The sequence below is a fragment of the Prunus persica genome, chromosome G4 (genome assembly GCF_000346465.2).
Source record: "Prunus persica cultivar Lovell chromosome G4, Prunus_persica_NCBIv2, whole genome shotgun sequence".
NCBI lineage: Eukaryota > Viridiplantae > Streptophyta > Magnoliopsida > Rosales > Rosaceae > Prunus > Prunus persica.
In genome coordinates, this window is record NC_034012.1 from 2,705,885 (window position 1) to 2,728,063 (window position 22,179).

The following is a 22,179-nucleotide window of genomic DNA, read 5'->3' on the forward strand; positions in this document are numbered from 1 at the left end:
TTTGAAGTTTCAATCCTGGCAGCTGGGGTCTCATGTTTAGGAATTAAGGACGGGTTTAATCTACTTGGCAGGAACTTTTTGGTAGCATTTGGCCATGGCCGTCCCTTTTGCTTTTGAATGTGTTTTTGGCAGTAGTGTGGATGGAATGAAAATGTTGGAAACTTGGAATGAAAGAAATTTGAGGAGAACGTCATATGCCATGCCGCTTAAAGTTTGTAAACTAAGAAAGGGGGTTCTTCTACCATAGCATTCGGTAAATTATGTTTACAATACAAAGTACATGTATAAAAATTGTGATGGATTCATAACACTCTAGCTCTTGTGTTCCAATATTGCTTGTGTCAAAAAATAAATAAGTGATGGATTCATAACACGTTTTGGATGGTTTGTGGGTACGTTGTTGGAATTTCTGTATTAAAAATTCAAACTCTAAACTTGGTAAAGCTTAAAGGGTTATGTCCTATGTGGAAAAGAAATTGTGGACCGGCTTTTCGTACTGATTAAAGAAATGTTAATTGTCATTATGACTTAATCATCTTCATCAGAGCCTCATGTCCATGAATCATTAAACCTTTGATTTTCTCTACCTCTTTTGTCTTTCTTTTCATTTTTGTTTGTTTATTGGAACCTTGATTAAGAAAACAAATAAATAATTCTTTTATCTTTTCCTATTTACAAAAAAGAAATAAAACAAACACGCTTCGTTTATCCCGCGGGTATGTCAACTCCGTCGTCATAAGTAGGCCTCCAGTGCTTCTTCTTCTTCACGACGATCCAAACTTCGCCAAATTTTCTCTTCCAATTCTCTCATCAAACCATCCCTGAAATCTCACCCTTTCAATCCCCACTCTCAAACCCAAAATTCGAATCCTTTCAGACCCAAATCAACCCATCTTTACTTCATCCAAATCAAATGTACAAACCCCAAAGCAATTAGCTTTTCAAACAATAATTCAAAACACAAAAAGAAAAAGATGTTGGGCTCAAACCTCCAACCCCCATCTTCCTCCGATGCCGCATCACCACTTCTAAGCCACTCGATCGCCGACAACCTCGTGCGGAGCCGGCGGCTCATCCGGCGCCCGCCGAGGCCTCTCCGCGGAGCAGCTCGCTTCCTACGGCGAGCCAGCAGCCGCCGTATGATGCTGCGCGAGCCGTCGGTCCGAGTCCGCGAGGCAGCGGCGGAGCAGCTGGAGGAGCGACAAACCGACTGGGCCTACTCGCGGCCCATTATCGTATTGGACCTCTTGTGGAACGCTGGGCTTCTGGGGATTGCCATTGGGGTGCTGTGGCTGAGCCGTGAAGAGAGCCCCTTGGTGCCTTTGAGGACTTGGATTGTTGGATACGCCTTTCAGTGCCTGGTCCACATGGCCTGCGTAGGCGTGGAGTGCACGCGGCGGAGGCGCGTGGGTGATGTTGCGGTGGCGGAAGAGAGTCCTCGTTGGGAAAATTCTTCTGGGTCTGGGAGTGATGATGGTGAGGACTATGGAATTGAACAGAGCGTGGACTATGCTGGCACCAGGTCTTTTTCTTTTTCTTATAATGTTTTAAAAGTTTTAATTTTTGGGTTTCGCTTCTGAGAGAGGCTTATACAAAAACTCACTTTTCATTTCTGTTTTTATCAAAATTTGAACGGGGTCTTAACTCTTACGTCTTACAGTTACTGTTTGTTGTAATTTAGCTGTTGCAATATTGTTTTTGGGCAAAAGATGTATATTTTGAATAATTTTGAGTTTTTGGGTTGGATTTGAGCCTCCATTTCTCAAATAAAGATTGTGACCGAGCTTGAGGAGTAGAGCAACAATCCTTTTGTAGTATTCTAGCTCATGGTGTATGTGTATGTATGGAAGAATCTTCTGACTGTTTGATGTGGCAGTGTTGCAAAACATTTGGAGTCAGCAAATACGGTGTTTTCGTTCATCTGGTGGATCCTTGGGTTCTACTGGGTGACTGCTGGTGGTGAAAGTTTGATAAGAGACTCCCCTCAATTGTACTGGTTCGTTTGAGCTAACTGGCCCTTTTATATCTGTTTTCTTTCAAGCCATTTGTGTGCATGCTGTTATCTTGTGCTTATAAAATGTGGGTTATTTTGCAGGATTTGTATCACTTTTCTTGCTTTGGATGTGGTTTTTGTTGTGATCTGCATTGCCGTTGCATCTCTCATTGGCATTGCCGTTTGCTTCTGTCTCCCCTGCATCATTGCTATCTTGTATGTTGTGACAGATCAGGTAGGTGCTCATAGGAAATGTTTGAGTTGATTCCAGATATTACACTGAGGTGCTTGATACTATTCAGGGATATTCTGGTGCACTTGAAACTAATGAATTTGTTATTTGTTGCTTGTATTATGGACATAAGCTCTAGTTTGATTGGTCAACATGACTATTTTGCAGTATAAAGCAACTGATCTTCTCTAGGCTATGTATACAGCAAATTAAGATTATATTGTGCAGTAAAAACTTTTGGATAGAAAATTATGTCAAATTGTTACTAGGATTCTGAAATAAGGTCTAAACATGCCATGCTAAGATATCGTGTTGGATGCATTTGAGGATATTTTTGTAGGGAGTTCGCTCTTCCTTGTCAAATTTTGAACATGGTCTCTGTGTATGGACTATTTACATCACTAGTGCACTTTTAGGTTCTTTAATGAATTTCATCAACAAACCTGTGTGAGTTTCTACTCATTCCACCTATATGCTGTTAAATATTTGTCTGTGCCTAATGTCCTGGTCACGTTTTATTTCCGAACAGGAAGGAGCAACAAAGGAAGAGATTGACCATTTGCCAAAGTACAAGTTCCGCACGATATCTGATTTTGAGAAAGTTAATGGTGAGATCCAAGAATCTTTTGGAGGAATAATGACTGAATGTGATACTAATACGCCCACTGAACATGTTCTCTCCCAAGAGGATGCTGTAAGTTTCATGATACATTCTTTACACTAAAAAGTCTCATAACATAGTCTTTTTTCTTTTCTTTAAGTGACATGGTGAAATCAGTTATCGTATTACCACCTGGAATTCATACCATGTACATGATCGACAATTGAGTCTGTCAATTGCCCATCTATGTCCCAGGGTTTCGCCTTTCCATTTGCAAGTCATGTGTATGAAGTCTGGGACACTAGACTGGTTTTAAATTTTTCTTTGCCAAGTAACCTTACACAAAGGAGAATTCTATGAATAGATGTGCTCATAACGTGAACCGTTGTGGTAAATCTTAGGAATGTTGCATCTGCCTTTGTGCCTATGATGATGGAACTGAACTGCGTGAACTTCCTTGCCATCACCATTTCCACTGCACCTGCATAGACAAATGGCTACAGATCAATGCCACCTGCCCACTCTGCAAGTTCAACATTTTGAAGTCTGTCAGCCAAAGTGGCAGTGAAGAGGTATAAAAAGCAAGTTCTGTGTAACAGTTGTGACCAAATTATATGTCCTGCTTCTATGTACATAGAGTGTACACCACGAAGATTTCTCCGGCTGCTGGGTTCCATTCCACGAGAATCCAGATGCGGCTTCATGGTCGGTTTTGTTGTTGCTTCATCTTCACTGCCTAGAGTGTTAGCATGTATTCCGACAAAAAAAAAAAAAGAGTGTTAGCATGTATTCCGACCCAAAAAAAAGAAAGTGTTAGCATGTATATTGAGTTGTTTATGTTGAAGGCATTTATGTAATATCTAATAAAGAAAAGTTTTTAATGTAATATAGCCCTCCCTTTTAACTTAAATTTACAAAAATAGTTTCGCTTCCATCTATGGCCAGGCTATCCAAGTGACACGATACATCTAAGCCACACGATACATCTAAGCCAGTTGAATGTATACCAACCATATTTGATTTGATTTTTTTTTTTTAATATTTTAAAACCAGTGCAAATTAAGGGGCAATTACGTAAAAGGTCTAAAAAATTTGCACCAGCCGGGAATCGAACCCGGGTCTGTACCGTGGCAGGGTACTATTCTACCACTAGACCACTGGTGCCCGTTCGATAATCTGTCTTACCTGTTTATTCTTATTTCTTCTGTCATAAGGATATCATTTGTTCTTTCCGCCTTGTAGAAGTAACAGACATTTTGAATAAATAAAGACAAAAGGTGTTAATCCTGATTAAAAATATTATTTGTGTCTAATAAGGTTTCATGAATGATTAAGAAGGATTGGATGTCCAAGGAATTTAAATTGCAATTTGAATGGAATAAATATTCAGTATATCATTCCACAATTTGGACTTTGACTAAATTAGTTAAAGCCAAACACTTCACTGTGGCTCTATGTTGAAAGGTTTTCTAGACTTCTAGGCCAAGACAGAATTTAATCCCACATTTCTTCCTTTTGGGCCCTAAAGTCAGTTTTTATATTCGCAAACAAAAGATTGCTTTGTTTTTGCGGTACAGCAACTGCTGCCAAGTGTTCTTTGACTTCCCTTTCTTGTGGAGCCACCATTTCATGCACTTATCTTTGTAAGCAGACAGATTTTTAGACCTGTCTTTGAATATTGAATTATTCAAAGCCTTCAACAATGTCAACTAATCCCATCATTATCATCACCGTCATCATCATGTAACGTGTATGGTGTATGTATCTTATTCATCTCTCAAGGAGCTATATTGTATACAGAGTTCATGAATTAGTCAATTGTATATAGAAAAAAAATATATATATATATATAGACAAATGCCTAAACATTAGTCTAACTATGTGCAATTAATCAGCAGTATACAATTAGGAAAAATGTGACAAATGTACTAAAATGTATGATCTAACACTTGGCTTCGAAATGCCATAAATTTTCGGATTGGTCGGTTTAGGCGGATTGGATTTGGTTTTAGATATCTTTTATGCCATTCTTTGTATTTATCCCTGTTGAACGCATTCGATTTCTGTTGGCCTTATGGTCCTAGGATGCTCAGGAGTATTTGAAGCAGTGGAGTAATCCCACATTGGAGAATGCCATTCTTCTGCATAATCAGCAAAAGTTGGAGCTCTGGTTGGGATATTAAGCTCTCTGCTGTAGAAGAATCTTGCTATTCTAACTGTCTTGTTCCAAAGAGTTTCGTCACTTGGACTTGGGCTTGCATTGCCTTGGTCTGCTTCTTGCTGCAGAAACCTCCTCCCCAAGACAGCAAGAGATAGTAGAAAACAAAAGGAGGAGGTAACACCAGATATCACATAGAGGGCTGTAAAACTGTTGAGGCTCAAGCTTTCTGGTCCATTGGAAGTTACATTGTTTGGACACTCATTGGGGGTCAACCAGTCATTTTGAAGTTTCTTCAGCTCTCCATTCTCCAATAGCTCTAGAATTGCCTTGGTGAAATCCCTGGCTATCGGAGAGCCTCTTTGGAATATCTGCAAGGAGACATAAAAACAATTTTATTAGTTCCACTTTCAGAGATGGGTCCTTCTATCACAAGAAATATTTGGTCACTACTCACAAAGCTCAAGCCTCCAAATCTGTACGTAGGCTCCGTGGATGTATATCCCTCACAGAACTCGTTCATGAACACTTGGGCATATGGGAGTTCAAGAAAGGCAGCAGATATGTTTTTGCTTTTGAATTCTTTCGTGTAGTTGTATTCGCTGCTTACTTTGACGATGTTCTCTATTTTGAACCCAAGAACAGTCTGCAGGTAGTCCATGACAAACGAGTCCCCATCGCAACCAATTTTCGAGTTGGTTCTCTTCAGAATTTCGATATCTGTCACATTTGGTTTAAGCCGTTGGATGGTAAGCATGGAAGACAGATTAGCAGTGTAGCTTGAGGTTAGGATCAATACAACAAAGAGCCACACCACAACAACCAGTCGAGTTAAGTTGCTGTAAATTTTCTCTCCTGCAAAATCAAAAGAAACCAAACCAAGGTTTATAATTTTGAACGAGCCTTTTAGATTATCATTGGCTATCTAAGATGTAAGGAAATTGGTATTCTACTTACTGTGAGAAAAGAACAGAGAGGAGAAGGTAAACCAAGTTGCTGTGCCAATCTGGTTCTTCAATGGGCCACCAAATTCTGGATTGGATGGGCGCTCCAGGAACCATACTACAAACATTGTGTAGATTAAAATGGCCCCACTCACCACCCACATTTGCCATGTGAAAGGTTTCATGAACATCCATGTTGACTTCTCAGGTTTTGCTGGAACTATCATGGACAAACCAGACTCCATGTATGGCTGAGTGAACTCCACTTTCTCCAGTCGGTCAGCTAGTACTGTTATATCGCCAACCGCAGCGTCATAAACCTTCCGTTGATACAAGCATATATACCAACGTTGTCATCAGAATCAAATCAAATAGAAATTAGTCAAGTCATCTTAATGAAAAAAGAAAAACAAATGAGGTTGCTACCTTGTTATGGACTCGTTCTACCAGATCATCATAGAGGCCATCAAAGGCTTCAAATTCATATGGCAATGAATAATTCAATCTCTCTATCACCATATCGAAAATTGCAATGCAGAAACCGACATATTTCTTCTTATCTGAATTTTCCAGGGACGGATCAACCTTTACAAATTTGCTGAAGGATGTTTTACCAGGTACCCCAATTTTCATTGGCTTCGCAGCAGTAGGCATTGCCCAGCCTTTGGGGACATGCGTGAGGTTACCGGGCCAAATTACTCCACCAGCATCACCATCTCTGATCTTGCCTGTTTCTTCTAATGAGAAACCAACATCTGGTGTCCAAAAGTTGAGTTCTTTGAATCTCTTCCCATCCACAATATTTATGATCCTGAGTACCGGAGAGTACAATATCTCACCTGCTTCGAACCGCATTTTCCCACTTAAACCGGTATAATTGCTAAATAATGTATTTAACAACAGCTGAAGACTAGTAGAGTTATTACTAGTCATTCTTCCTATGGCCTGTGCAATGATTCTAATAGCATCGTATGCTCGAAGAGCGTAAATTCCTGGCTCGGGGCTGCCTTCTTCTGGATACTTTGTTTGGAATTGCTTCTGGAACGTGGCAAAAGAATTAGTATTTTTGGCATAGTAGGTCTTGATTCCCAGAGTGCCTTTCATGGTGGATGATATATCAGAGGTTTCATGAGGGTCAAACAAACTAGTGATACTCTCTGTGATTATCCAAGCTGATTCTTTTCCTACAAGTCCCATCTTCTCAGCCACTCTGAATAGATGAGCCACTGTTGGTAAAGATGACTGGAACACAATATATACCCGAGACTGCATGGTGGGAAGCTTCAACAGCTCTTCCAGCTCAACCCAATTCGGATTAGACAGAGACGAAACTTGTGGAAGAACCAAACGGTGCTCAATCTTTGAACCAACATCTTGAAGAGCCTCAGATAAAAGAGCTAGCATCCCAACATCACCGCCATACCCATCATCTTCGTATATCACAACCACCCTTTTCCAATGGTAGGCAGAAACAATATCTGCAATGCATTTCATTTGAGCAGAACCGTCAGCTGCCATTCGTATCAAAAATGGCCAACGGCTTTGCATTAGTGGCGGGGTTATAGAGGGTGCTGCAAATGAGATCACTGGAATTTGAGCTAGGTTTCCCACAAGATCAGCTACCTGAGCTGCTTCCTGCCAAGTCTCCATGCCAACTATGGCTTCTACTTTCTTTTCCTTTATCAACTCTTCAGCTGCAGCAACAAATTCAGAACATAAAAAGAAAAATTCCATGAGTACTTTTACATATCATAGGGTTATAAATAGCATCATGGGGTTAGTTACCACTTACCAGCAGAAGCAGCAAGAAAGGGATCTGTGCTGGAGTTTCGAAAATGAAGGATGAGCTTATGAGTCTTCGAACGGTTGTTGAAGGTTTCAGCTGCAATTTCCATGGCAGTTTTCTGTTCTTTCCCAATACGAGAATTACCGTTAATGATTGCTCCAACGTTGGTGACATTGCTACTGTTTTGAGCTCCAACTCCATACGAGAGAATGATTAGAAAGTAGATGATGAGCGCAGGAAACAAAAGCCGGAGCCCCTGGACAGTATTAGATGCGGCAAGAGAAAGAGACATTGCGTTTTGATATTGTAGAACAAATGACACAACCTTCACACAACTTGTTTATATAAGAACACTGTTTTGATTTATTCAAGGACACATATATGCTACGGAAATTTTGTGATTGTGTGTTAGAGGAAGAAAACACGCTATTTCCAGGCAATTCAGTGAGGAATTATTATCTTGACTTGGTCTGGTATTAAGAAATATAATATGGAGGCAGAGTTAACTGAGGCAATACCATACAAAATAATGACCTGGTCTTCTATGAAGCAAAATTTTACTTGGGGGGATCAAGAGAACCAGAGTTTGTAAGTTTCTCTAAGCTAGCTACATGCATACGCCTCTATATATATATTTTCAATTATTTTTCTATCACAATAACACTTTCTTTTTTTGCCAAAGTTAGGAAGGGGAGGGTTTTCTCCAACACACTACTATCAAGGAGCCATGATATAGTTCGAACCTGAGACCACGGTCTACAAGTCAAGTCAAGACCCTTTTTCACTTGGCTAGACCGGTTGGCTCACAAGAACACTTCCATATTGACATCATTTGAGTCTCCTTTTTCTGCCTCTTAAATGGCCTAATGCGAACAATACACTTGGATGTTGATGTACCTCTCTGATAGTCTTATTGTGTTCTGTAGCCCCCATTGCTGACCATTGTTTGTTTCCACTTCTCTCAAATTCCAAGTTAAACCCTTAAGAAAGAGAGTACAGTACTAGCGTGGATGAATTACCTAGGGTGGGGTAAAACTTTTACTTGGAAATATTTGACATAGCTGACCTTGCTATTTAAATTTTGCTTTGGGGTATGAAAGGTATATACTTCACCAATCTGGGTCAAGTCTCTTACTTCAAACATTCAAAAAGGAGAGAACATTGATTCAAGTTACAAAAGTCAACTGTCATGGATGAAAGAGAAGATACGTCAGAGTTGCTCCTATGTAGAGGGAAAAGATAAAGTAGTGTCAATAACTTTGGAGGCAACATCTCTGCTATTTAAATATGCATAAAACTAAACTACTTAATTTGTACTTTGAAGCAATATTAAGGAACTACACTACATTACCATCTGGCCATATATGTCCTATGTGTGGTGTGGGAACTGATTTCCAGGGAAAAAACCAGTTTGATTTGAAATCAAATGAAAACGTAACTACATAAGTTGTGTCTTCTGTGTAGATGACTACACTACCAACTGATTGGAGAAGAAAAAAGAAATTAAAAAGGCTTGTGTTCGACATTGGTAGGCAACCCCTTGCTTTTTTTATACTCATTTGATGGTGACATTTTCTTGATAGTACTTCTTGTAAAGGTCATTCCTAGATTCATCAAATATCAATCATGTTGTTCGTTCATGTGAATTAACAATAGTACGTGATGATATTATACTTAATCATATTGTTCGTTTATGTGAATTAATAATAGCATGTGCAAATATGGGTTAGGTCAATTAATTAAGACAATATACTTGACCTTGACCTTTTACATCTAAGTTCGAATTCACTCCCGATAATTTAAAGTATAATTTTTGTTCTAAAATAAAATAATAGCACTTGACAGTGTTATCTTTAAAATTTATTGAATTCCCCTAATAGCCCTACCAAAGGCAAAAATAACCAAACGGGTACACGACAGGTCCCGGGTGTTCGACTGCCCGGCGCGCCTAGCACTAGCTGCTGTTAAGCTCTAAAACCCAACAACGCAAGAACTCGCTGACGAAAATCAAGAAGAGCACTACAGCAAGAGCCACAACAATGTCGCAGTTCTGGAAACCAGGGGCCGAGAAGCCTCGCCTCGTCGACGACGAAGAGGGAGGAGTCCTTTTCTTCTCTTCCCCTTCTGGGTATGCAAATATTGAGAGGCAGAGGCAGAGGCTTCCCGTGTACAAGTACCGCACATCCATTCTCTATTTGGTGGAGACTCACGCCACTACTATCATAGTTGGCGAAACGGGCAGCGGAAAAACCACTCAAATTCCTCAGGTTCGCTTCTTTTGCTGTGTGCTTAAATGGGCCGGTTTTGTTTTGTGGGAAAAAAGCCAAGAACTTGTTTCATACCTTTCAACAACCCAAATGAATTTTCAATCTTTCCTGTGGATTTTGAAATCGAAATTTCTATGAAATTCATTGAAGTTAGTTAATTGATTTGAGTTCAAAATGTTTATTTTGTCTGCTGAAATTGCAGTACCTCAAAGAAGCAGGTTGGGCTGATGGTGGGCGTGTAATAGCATGTACCCAGCCAAGAAGACTGGCTGTCCAGGTTATTCTTTGATTTTATTTATGTTCCATTTTATTAAGTATTACTTGTACAATATGTTTCTTTAATTACATCAGTTAGCTATTCCAAACTTTACTAAAGTGTTCTAAGTCGTCTGAAAGTTGTGGTATGAGTGACGCATATACAAACCATGCTTGCAAATGTTCTCTTGATGATCGCTCATTGCTTGTGGATTGGAATTGAATGTTGCACTGAACTCTCTTTATGTTTCTTGTTATGTGGCTTTTAGATTGTAAATGCTTTTTGTCAGAATGGAATAAGAGATGCCCCCTAGCAGCTCTATCTAATAATATTGGTTCATTAGAAAGCGATTCCTCTCTCCTAAAGAAAAAGGAGAACTTTTGGCCCCTTTATATGCTTATTTATTTGTACTTTTTAACCCAGCAGACATTGCAATAAAGATGAAAACTTTCTAGGAATATACAGAAATGGTGGTTTGTTTTTTGGTGAAATGTTATAGACTAATCTTGGTGGCCTACAGTGATAGCTGATTCCTGTTGGTTTCATTTGAAAAATACATTTTCTTTTTATAAATAAATGGTGGTACTGCTCTGCAGTCAGTTGCTTCAAGGGTGGCCGAAGAGATGGGGGTCAAGCTTGGAGAGGAAGTTGGCTACACTATACGATTCGAAGATGTTACAAATACAGTGAGACCCATTTATTCATCATTTTAAGATCTGAACTTTCTCTTATTTGATTATCTTTCCCCTTCCATAAGGGCATAACTATATGCATCTGCTGCTATCTGCATTCACATACCATAGTATCATTTGGAAAATCCTAGATGATAAGAATGGATCTGTTTATTCAATGTTAATGTGTTTGTAGTTCCATGTCATGAATGACGGTTTTCCTGTTCTGGCAGTACAGGGTGTCACTATGATAAAGTTTTTGACTGATGGTGTGTTACTCAGGGAAATGATGAATGATCCTCTTTTGACAAAATATAGGTACAGCTATGATTTCAGTAAATTTTTTGCTGCTTTCCTCCTTTTTGAAGCATACCATCTTACTCTGTGTACTTCCAAAGTTTCGAGCATTCTAGTATTGATCCTGTTTAAAACCACGTGTTCCTTTTAATAAAGAGATATGACATACTTTCTGGTCATTCTGCATACAAAATAACCTTGCATGTCTTTTTGCATAGACAGGTTGTGGTTGGTCCACAATTAACTAGGATTTCTTTCTTGCTTTTTTCTGTTTTTAGAAGAGGAGGGGAGGGGGGAGGATTATATTATGCATGAAAAGAATTGTTCTTATTACTATCTCTCTATTGACCTTCATTTCTGCACTTTCTGTTTTTTTTCCTCACAATCTCTTTTGATGTGATTTCCAGTGTCATAATGATAGATGAGGCTCATGAAAGGTCTATCTCAACTGACATTTTATTGGGTCTCCTAAAAAAGGTATCAGCTTTACATCATATGATGATACTTTACAAAACAAAAAGAGTTTGGGTCTTTATTCTTGTCTTTTGGGGTTCATATGATATATCTGTTGAATTCTACAATTCTAGATCCAACGACGCCGACCTGAGCTGCGTCTGATCATCTCATCCGCCACAATTCAAGCAAAATCAATGTCTGATTTCTTTCAGACCAGGTATGTTTTAAGCCTTTTATCAGTTTGTCTATTCTTTTGTTCTTTGGTTTACTAATATACAATTGCAATGCTTGTGATTACTTAGTTTTCCTTGAAAAGTGTTATTCAAGGCATGAGAGTTGCAATCACTGCCCTGAAAAATTGGCAAACTTGTGTTCGTACTGTTCTTTTCAGTAATAATAATAAATGATAGATTGGTTTATTGTGGGGGCAAAAAACAACTATACACGTCTTTAGAGAAATAGACAATAATTGTTTTTTTACCATGTCCACATTTGGCACTTTGAAATTATAAAAAGCACAAATGTTTACAAGGTTTCGGTTCCATTTAAGCCAGAAGATAAGATAAACAACTTCCACAGATTTCCACCATTACATTTGCCTCTGTATATCGTGAGCATTTGTGTACTGTTGATAATACTGTTATCTAAGAAATATGAAGTGGAATGTTAATGTTGATATCTAATTTTGTTTTATTATAAACCAGCAAAACGCGTCGCAGACCGGAAGGAGAGGAGCTTGGACCAAATATGGAGTCTGCTGTCCTATCAGTTGAGGTAAGTTCGCCTAAAAAATGGTTCTCTCGCTCATATCTTAGAAGAAACATTGAGGCATCAGTAAATCTTCTTGATTTTCAGGGTAGAGGGTTTAATGTACAAATTCATTATGTGGAGGAGCCTGTCCCGGATTATCTTCGGGCTGCTGTTTCAACAGTCTTATTAATTCATGAGAAGGTAAATGATATTTGGATGATGCTTGGTTTTCCTTGTATAATGAATGACCAAACTTATGTCAGGTTTTCTATTTTATTATTCATAGAAAATCTGCATGTGTACATGCAGATATTTTCATTTCTACCAGTTATACAAAACCTTACTGATTTTGTTTTATAGGAACCAATGGGAGATATTCTGGTATTTCTTACTGGTCAAGATGATATTGATGCTGCTGTCCAGCTGATTACTGAAGAAGATCAAAACCGTGGAAGAAAGTCATCAGGTGCAGAAGATGTTGCAGCTTTACCAATACTAAAAGAAACTATTTATTTTAATAATCAAGTTCCAAACTATTGCAATTTGGAAGAGTTTTATGCATTTTTTCATGCTATTGTTCTGTGTGTGTATGTAGTGTGTTCTAGAACTTCTAGCATTGGGGTCACAGAGTCCATAGATGATTTCACATAGCTAATCTGTTATTTGTTTCAGTTCAAGTACAGAATTCTTCAAGAGTCACCTTAAAATGACTTGCATTATCTAGAATATAGCAGTTGTTGTGTTGTTCTGGATTGAGGTGTTTTTTTACAGTGGAATTTTAAAGATTCTTTTACATGTTAGTTTTTATATGGTTATATGGGATAGAGTGGGCCAGCAGTGGAACGTAACAGGAGAATTTTTGAGGATTATAAGGGAGTGGGAGTGGCAGAAATATGGGATAGAGTGAAGTTTTGGGCTGCCCTTTGGGCATCAACTTCCCTTTCCTTTAAGGATGTACCCTATCCTACCATAATGCGCAATCTGCTGGCCGTAGTATCTTAAGGGGTTGTTTTATGTTTGGTTGGTTAGATATGTGTTGAGTGGCCTTGTGTCTGTTTCACTGGCTAGTGTTTTTCTTTTTATCTGCGTTCTAAATGCCCTTGTTTTGATCCTTACAATTTGAATAAAAATGTTTCTATTCAAAAAAAAATAATATGGTTATATCTTCATGTTTCAGGATTGATGGTTTTGCCCCTCTACTCAGGACTTCCACGTTCTGAGCAGGTTTGTTATGCTTTCTGTGTACCACTATTTTGGTCAGCTTCGGAATTTTCTTTCATGAGCTGATTTTGGACTCTATTTTCTGCTTTTTAGGAGTTGGTGTTCACTCCTACTCCTAGAGGGAAGAGGAAAGTTGTGATATCAACCAATATAGCAGAGACATCCATAACTTTGGAGGTAACCCTGTGCTAGTAATATTCATAAGACTTAAGTTTGCACTTTGAAGCAATAAGGCACTGCATCATCATTGAGCCATATTCCTTTGATTCGTACAGGGTGTTGTATATGTTGTTGACAGTGGGTTCTCAAAGCAGCGTTTCTACAACCCGGTATATTCATTCTCTTTTCTCTCACTCACTAACTCACTCAGTCACATACACGTGCACGCACACACACACACACACACAAACATTTATTAAACTGAGTTTGTTCGTTGCTTGGTTTAATGAGAATCTTTGACCTTGATTCTTGCTGATATTGGAGCCAAAAGTTTCTATCTAATAATATCATTTTAGTTTAGTGAATATCTGTCTTCTTATTTTGCGCACTCTGTATCTACTTTACATAGATAACAGATATTGAAAATCTGGTAGTGGCGCCAATATCCAAGGCATCTGCTCGACAAAGGACCGGTAGGGCTGGAAGAGTTCGGCCTGGGAAATGTTACAGGTCTGCAATTCTTTGTGGTTATTTACTTCACTTTTCTCTTCCCTGAACTTGTGGCATCTTTATTGTGACAAAGATCTTCAGTTAGTGGTAAGGAATTCTACAGTCAGACCACCTTTATTACTTTTAGAAGATAATAAAAATTCACTTGTGTGAGTTAAGGACAAGTCATCAAACAAATGTACCTAAAAGGTATATAGGGTGATAGAGATATACTTCCAATAAGAAGTGATTATGTAACAGAATAAGTTGTGATGAGACTTTTTATGATAGATACATTATATACTAATGCCCCTTGCTCTTCAAGCTAATTCTGAGTTCAAATAAGTTTACTTAATTGCCTGAAATTCCATGGCTGCGACCAGGCTATATACCGAAGAGTATTTTGCAAAGGAAATGTCTGCTGAGGGGATCCCAGAGATACAAAGGTCAAATCTTGTTCCCTGTGTGATTCAGGTATGATATTATATTGCAACGCAGTGTTTTCCATGGCTAATAGGCCTCCATCTGGAGCTCCCATTGTATGTCTCAAATATGGCATACTTCCATCCCACTAGTTTTCAGGAGTTACATGATAGTCACTATGAACATAATATCAGAATGCCAGTATCAAATCAATCAAATTTCTATATTTTTAAAAAAAGTATCAAATCAATCAAATTTTCCATGAGCATCGCATGCTTATCATCAATAACATTGTAAATTCCTTAGCAACATAAGTCTGTATATTTCCATGCAGGCTTTGTGATTCTTCGTGTGCAATAATTTGATGTTTAAAGCTGAGATATATTTGTCTGGTGTGTGGATGCTAATAATGTGTTCTTACTTTCTAGTTAAAAGCCTTGGGAATAGATAATATCTTGGGCTTTGATTGGCCAGCATCTCCATCTTCTGAAGCAATGGTTCGAGCGCTTGAAGTGCTTTATTCACTTGGAGTCCTAGATGATGATGCCAAACTTACTTCACCGACTGGATTTCAAATTGCTGAGATTCCATTGGTATGTTGTGAATGAAATTTTTTATCATTGGTGTATTTCTGGCTTGTATCTATTCCCAAAAGTATTTATGTTTTCCTTATCTGCTACGAAATTAATTGGTTGCTTTGGAACTACAGTCCTTGTCGTTCTGCACTAGATATTTAGTTTGTTGCTGTATTGGATTTGTATGTTAGAATGCAGCAGTACAGTTACGTTTGTTTTCTATACCGTGCACTAATGTGTTTACTAGAGCTAGCCCCCCCTCCCGAAAACATTGTTTTCAAGTAATTGTGAAAGTACTTTCCTATTGTGTTAATATGTTGTTTTTGTCTTTAGAAATTGTTTATGTTCTTTAACATTTTGTCATGGTGTATAACTTAGAAGTTAGACTCATTTGTTGAAGTTTATTGATTTGTAGGATCCAATGATCTCAAAAATGATGTTAGCGTCAGGTCAACTGGGGTGTTCAGAAGAGATGATTACTATTGCTGCCACTCTCTCCATTCAAGTAAATCCTATTAATTCTCTTACTGTTAATAAATACTTGTATAATTTTCTCTCTTCCACTATCCATTGGAAATCTTGGAATCTGAATATTAAAGAACAACCTAAATATACATAAGAACAACCTAAATATACATATATGTATTTAGGTTGTATATTCAGTACAATAAGCCTTTTTTATATTTACAGAAGATATCTCAATTTCTAGAAGCAAAGAAACTCCTTGAATAGAAATCTTCCGTTGGGTAATTCACAATTAAGATGTTGGTCTTGTAGTCTATCTGGGTTTCTGGTTGGGGATCACAGAAGGAACTGGATGAAGCCAAGTTGAATTTTGCTGCTGCTGAGGTGCCAAATTTGAATTTTCAATGGTATGCATATCTCTTTCCTCTATCTTTCTAGGCTCACTAACCTAATGGGCTGTCCTGTTTGATTTTCTTGATTCCATGCAGGGTGACCACGTGAGTTTCTTAAATGTCTACAAAGGATTTCTTCAGTCTGGTAAATCTTCGCAGTGGTGTCATAAGAACTTTGTAAACTACCAAGCCATGGTGTGTATCAGTAATTAGCTGGTTTGATCAATTTAACAGATGGTGTCTTTGCACCTTTTTGAGTGAGTTGATTGTTGTGCAGAAAAAGGTTCTGGAAATTAGAGAACAGCTCAGAAGAACAGCTCAGAGAATAGGCATTGTCTTGAAATCTTGTGAAAGAGACACGGTGGTAAGTTTATGCATGATGTATCAAATTTGTATCTCTGAGAATAAGAAAAAATGGAGGAAAAGTTTTGAAGAATAAGAAGTTGATACATTTCACATATAGAATGTGCGTTTTTTAGTGGCATTATAGTTGGGATCAAAATCAAATCTCACCTTCACTGAGGGATGAAGGGGGAGGGGGATGCATAGGATGAGAGGGGAACACATCCTAGTCTGTAGGTCTTGTGGGTCTCAAGTCTCCAAGATTCGGACCATAACATTTTTGTATGTATGTAAACAAAATCAAAAGGCAAAAACAAAAAGAAAAAAGGTTTGTCTTACAATCCAAATGGCTGAAAGCATATAAATGCTTCCACCAGTTTTCTTTGGGGTCTAAACATGCTTTTCTAGAAACCTGGAGTTTTTGTTAAATTCTTGGGGTTGATAAAGCCCTTCTTTTCTCTTTGGTATTCTGAATGCTGCTACTCTTTAAATCTTGCAGGTAGTGAGGAAGGCAATTACTAATGGGTTTTTTGCTAATGCATGTCGTTTAGAAGTGAGTTTTGTGGTTACTTCTGTGTATTTCTAGTCACCGAATCTTTACAATTAGCGGGAATTGTTACCGAATCATTTATTGTTCATCTTCTCTCTTGTTATTAGAGAAACTTCATTCATTTATACTCCTAATGGTTTGTAGGCATCAAGTCACGATGGGAAGTACAAGACTATTAGAGGTTCTCAAGAAGTTTATATTCACCCATCATCTGTGTTATTCAGGTTAGTAAAGATTTCTTTTCTCAGGGACTGCTTACTGTTAATATTCATCGTTTGATTCCCGCCTCCCGCGTCCTTTTTTGTTGGTTTTATTATAATGGATTTGTTTGAACTGAGTTGTAGACAATCTCAATCCGTGTTAATTCATTTTTCTTGCAGGGTTAATCCCAAGTGGGTATTATACCATTCTCTTGTCTCAACTGATAAGCAATACATGCGGAATGTGATTTCCATAGATCCTTCTTGGCTCACAGAGGCAGCCCCACATTTTTACCAACACCAGCGACTCAAGTCAATGGTTCACTAGCCCTGCCTTCAGCATTGCTTATAAGAACATATGTGGAACAAAAGAGGAAAGCAATCAGCATGGCCTTGATAACTTGGTTCTCGACGTGTGAATATATCAATTATAATCCAACTATCCAGAAGATGTTTTTGCTTCTTCTTCTGCCCAATGATTGTTATTAAAAATGGCTGGTTGCTTAATTCTTAAGTGTATTTGTCCTCTCCTCAACATAAAACGTGGTTATGTTCGTATTAGTAAACTGTATCAAAAAATGTCGCTAGTATATGACTAATTTATTCAAAAGTTTGTCTATTGATATCATCTTTTACTAGTTTCACCCATTTGAATCAAACCCATTGACTAATGGATTAGGTTGAATTGGAGTGATATATAACCCCCACTTGCATCGTCAGGGTCAGGTTCCATTCTTTCTTTATTTTTTCTTTTTTTTCAATATTGTACTTGTCATAACTATTATTTGGGGAAGAAAGATTTGCTTTCTTTTTACAAAATGTCTCAATACGTTTTAATTTAAATATATCAGTTGACAATGGTATGAAAAAATAACCAGGGCCAAATGCTTCAGAGACCAAGTCAAACTCGGACCCTAGATAAGCACTAGTTGCCCTCAAGACTCGGGCTCACTGTTCTATTCCAATGGGGCTCCTGGTAAGGAGAGAATTTTCACGTCACGAATGAAAATCCATGTTTCTCTCTATCTCATGCTCACGTGAGACTAATTACGTGACGAGAGATAAAGAGAAGGCTGCGTTGCACTCACGGCAGGATCTCGGAGTAGATGAAATGATTCTACCCCTTGTCATGCATGGAATAGAAAGCTCCATTGATTGAAGAAGAGAGGGAAAAAAAAAAAAAAAAAGCAGCAAGCTTTTGCTTCACTAACAAACAAACAACCCACCTGTACTGCAGCCCACGTTTGGATCTTTAAGCATTTTTCAGAAGAAAAAATTTTGTATTAAAAAACCTCTTTTCTTTCAATAATTCAGATCCCAGATTATAATAAGATAATGAAAGAGACCTGTAAATGTTAGTATATACTATACAGCTCATTGATGAATCTATACCTTACTGCCTATATCATATGTATTGAATCATGACATGTTACTATGTTAGCATGCTAGTCTTCTTCTCGGGGAGATGGTTGTTATGCTTCATCTTCAATCCAACTTAATGTCATCAATTTAAAATCTTTTAGTGCTTCCTTGATCACTTGCATTATTCAAAGTTCAGAGGCTGCTTAATTAGAAAATGTTACCCATAATTCGATGACTATTCGATGTGTCTTTGTCCAAGTATTTTTCATTATTTATATCCAAAACTATGCAATGGATTTGTGGAGCAAGTATAGAGGAATAGATTCAGTCAAATTAGTAATCCAAATAAGTAGGTAGCTTTGCTGCAAGTGCAACCTGCCTCATTCTATTATATGACTAGCTTTTGTTCTTACTTTTTCAAAAATCTAGCACGGGGCTAAGCAGGGAAGGGATTACTAATGTCACCACAACTTGCTTGATTTTATTCATTTTAAACCTCAACTTGCATGATCTTGTCCATTTAAACCTCAAAAAGCGCCAAGTTAATTGCTTCCCATTCTCATTTTTGCACCCACAAGATAAGACTAAGATTCTCTGGATATGTCAAGACCAGCTTTGCTTACCATTTTACTGATCCTCCAATTAGTCCATTTTGGAAGCAGCCGGTTTGTTAGAGATTCTGATCTTATATCCGATGGCGGCATAATAGACAACAAAATAACCCAACCTTCAATCCTAGAAGTAGTGGATCTTCAAGCAGATACTGTGACTTGTGAACCAATTTATGGCTTCTTGCCCTGTGCAACTTCAGTGTGGGGGCTGCTTTTCCTGATAATTGTGTACGAGGTCTTGCTGTCCCTTGCAGATCAGTATGTTTCAGCAGGGTCTGATCTCTTCTTTGAATTGTTTGGGACTGGTATCTTTGGTGCTAGTGCTTTCCACATGCTTGGCATGATACCACAAGTAGGATTGGTACTTGGTAAGCTCCCTTCTATCTTCTTCTCAGGCCTCAGCATTTATGTATGTATGTATGTTTATAATTAGATATATGGTCCATGAGATTTTGGTCTAGTTCTTCTTCCTCTCTTCTGTTGCATTCATTATGCTATTGGTTGGTTGTATATGGACTTTTCGTTCAATGTGGCCTCCATTATTAAGCTATTGGTTGGTTGAAGAGCAGGTAGAAAGGAGAGAATTAAGAAAAGTTAGCCATAATCTCCCTAGATTATTAGAAGTCATGTCTTTTTTTGGATTACACATGCAGATGGATGTGAGATGTCTTGTAAATTCCTTACAAAATTCACATTTTTTTCCCAGTAACTGGAGTGACAGGAAGTACAGAAACTGCAGAGGCAATGGCAGAAATGAGCATGGGCCTACTTGCAGGATCAGCAATCATGCTTCTGACACTAGTTTGGGGTTCTGTTGTTGCTTTTGGAAGCCATGACCTCTCGGTGTCTCAAACTTCATCAAATACAGAAAATAAGAAATCCTTCAGTTTAACTGGTTTACTTCTTCTCTTATCTTCATAAACACTGAACAACACACTCTCAAAGAGAGAGAGGTCTAAAAATATGATAATTTAGATGTTTTAGTATGCATGCCCTTTCAGGTTATGGTGTAACAACTGATGTTGAAACCAAAGCTACTGCAAGAATCATGATGTTCTCATTGATCCCCTTTCTTGTTCTTCAAGTGGCAAAAATGCTCAGTTCTTCTTCGGGGATTCGAGTTGTGATATTAGTCTCTCTACTTATTGCATTTGCATTCCTTGTCATTTACTGCATCTATCAGGTAACCAAAAAAAGGTTCAAGAAGAGCACAGAATCTGCTTCCCAAATGATTAGATACATGCAAGTAAAAGTACAATTTATTTTGTGTGTGAAAAGAGGAAATGACAAGCTGCAGATATAAGATTCAAAAGAAGACTTGAATATTTAAGCAAATCTGAGCTTTGTAGAAGTTGAAATATGAGAATCAAATGAGGATGTTTGTAGTCGTGCAATTAGGATTATCTTCATTATAAGCAGCACTATAATTTGCAGATACTGTTATGTACTTCTTAACTGAAAAAAAGATAAACAACAATGCAGATCATGCAACCATGGATTCAGAAAAGAAGACTTGATTTTGTGATGCGTAAATATGTACAAAAAAACTTACTACAAAGTCTTCTGACAGTTGGAGGCAACCCCAATGTATCCATTATACAAGGGTAAGTTCCAGGTTTCCATCTTTAGTCTAGTCTGCCTGAATTGTTGAAATGTGCCATGATCTCATTATTTAGTCGTTTCCTGATTTTATTTGCAGGCTGTTTCATAAATTAGACCAGAATAATAACACATACATATCATCACATGAGCTGAGAGCATTGATCCTTGGAATACAAATAGAAGAAGTAGGTCTGGATGATGATGATTATGCAGCAAAAGTGATGGAGGAATTTGATATCCCTGGTGATTCTCAAATAGTTGAGACAGAGTTTGTCAATGGAATCTCAAAATGGATTAATCCAGCTAAGCCCTCTGCCAACGGTAGCAGTCATGAACACAAATGGTTTTTTAGAAGAAATCCCAAGGTATAAACTCAGCCATATATGGTAGGGATGTATTCCAATGCTAAAAGAACATCAAAATAATTAAATTGCAATTGCAGGATGAGAAAACTAAGGAAGATCAGAAAAGGCTCGTGGCGAAGAAAAAGAAGGCTAAGGGTGCTGATAAATCTTGGACAAATCTCGTGAAGGCTGCTTATCTATTGATTCTTGGTACTGGCATTACAGTTTTGCTTGCAGTGCCCCTCATGCAAACTATGAAAGAATTCTCTACTGCTGCAAGCATCCCTTCATTCTTAACCTCGTATATTTTGATACCCTGGGCCACAAACTACAGACTAGCACTGAGATCAGTAACTTCTGCCAGAGAGAAGACAGATAATGCCATATCTTTAACACTTTCTGAGGTCTGTTTCTCTCATAAGCGTAAATCTATCTTCTTACTGAAGAAAGCCTTGATGATTGGTTTTTTTATATAGCAATGACATGAGTTTACTAATGTTTGATGAAATGTTGTCTGCAGATTTACAATGGAGTGTTCATGAACAACATCATGGGTTTGACCATCTTCTTGGCACTTGTTTACATACGAAATTTATCGTGGGAAGTCTCTGCAGAATCTTTAGTTGTCTTGATTATTTGCACAGCCATGGGACTTTCTACCAGCTTCAGCAGAAAATTCCCATTTTGGACAAGTATCATAGCCTACATTCTGTACCCTGTATCACTGCTGCTGGTTTATGTCCTCACTACTTTTTTTGGATGGTCTTAACTTAAGCCAGCAGTTTTGTTTTGTGGTTAATCCATTACCCCAATATTAAGTTGCAAAGTCCAAGATGAAAGGGGTTATAATTTGCTGAAGTAGATGAAAATGGTGTATTTGAATCCCAGAAGGATGAAAATCTGCTTCTCACTATAAGCGATATCTGAATATTACAGAAGAATAAAACATGGAAGGTATTGAGATAGCTTAGACTGCAAATCAAATATTTAGACATAATTGTATCATTATAAGTTGAACTTTGTGACACAATAG

The 22,179-nt window shown here is 38.0% G+C and overlaps 4 protein-coding genes and 1 non-coding gene across 6 annotated transcripts; 3 read left to right on the forward strand and 2 right to left on the reverse strand.

Annotated features, from left to right (window-relative positions):
• On the forward strand, nt 474–3,735 carry LOC18779128 (E3 ubiquitin-protein ligase At1g12760). Its single transcript, XM_007211371.2, has 5 exons — nt 474–1,522; nt 1,877–1,996; nt 2,096–2,228; nt 2,755–2,919; nt 3,228–3,735. Exons 1-5 carry the CDS (start codon nt 975–977, stop codon nt 3,402–3,404), a joined length of 1,143 nt encoding a protein of 380 aa, XP_007211433.1. The 5' UTR covers nt 474–974; the 3' UTR covers nt 3,405–3,735.
• Nucleotides 3,920–3,990, reverse strand: TRNAG-GCC. Its single transcript has one exon. It is a non-coding gene; the product is annotated as a tRNA-Gly (tRNA).
• LOC18778236 (glutamate receptor 2.7) lies at nt 4,563–8,037 on the reverse strand. The gene is made up of 5 exons (XM_020561397.1): nt 7,721–8,037; nt 6,355–7,622; nt 5,942–6,248; nt 5,442–5,839; nt 4,563–5,355 (listed from the first exon to the last, which is right to left on the reverse strand). Exons 1-5 carry the CDS (start codon nt 8,004–8,006, stop codon nt 4,864–4,866), a joined length of 2,751 nt encoding a protein of 916 aa, XP_020416986.1. The 5' UTR covers nt 8,007–8,037; the 3' UTR covers nt 4,563–4,863.
• On the forward strand, nt 9,623–17,898 carry LOC18781342 (probable pre-mRNA-splicing factor ATP-dependent RNA helicase DEAH9). 2 transcript variants are annotated; one of them, XM_007214473.2, is made up of 22 exons: nt 9,623–9,981; nt 10,184–10,258; nt 10,834–10,923; nt 11,147–11,226; nt 11,613–11,682; nt 11,793–11,878; nt 12,366–12,435; nt 12,517–12,612; nt 12,772–12,877; nt 13,589–13,635; nt 13,726–13,809; nt 13,908–13,961; nt 14,201–14,301; nt 14,664–14,754; nt 15,132–15,296; nt 15,694–15,783; nt 16,056–16,127; nt 16,232–16,330; nt 16,413–16,499; nt 16,977–17,030; nt 17,172–17,251; nt 17,408–17,898. In XM_007214473.2, exons 1-22 carry the CDS (start codon nt 9,754–9,756, stop codon nt 17,553–17,555), a joined length of 2,073 nt encoding a protein of 690 aa, XP_007214535.1. In that variant the 5' UTR covers nt 9,623–9,753; the 3' UTR covers nt 17,556–17,898. The 2 variants fall into 2 exon arrangements, with proteins under 2 accessions (XP_007214535.1, XP_020418730.1); XM_020563141.1 differs by having other exon boundaries at nt 9,870–9,981; nt 11,142–11,226.
• Nucleotides 19,005–22,125, forward strand: LOC18781265. Its single transcript, XM_020562564.1, has 7 exons — nt 19,005–19,568; nt 19,907–20,095; nt 20,202–20,383; nt 20,683–20,804; nt 20,900–21,167; nt 21,245–21,550; nt 21,667–22,125. The coding sequence occupies exons 1-7, from the start codon at nt 19,190–19,192 to the stop codon at nt 21,913–21,915; spliced, it is 1,695 nt and encodes a 564-aa protein (XP_020418153.1). The 5' UTR covers nt 19,005–19,189; the 3' UTR covers nt 21,916–22,125.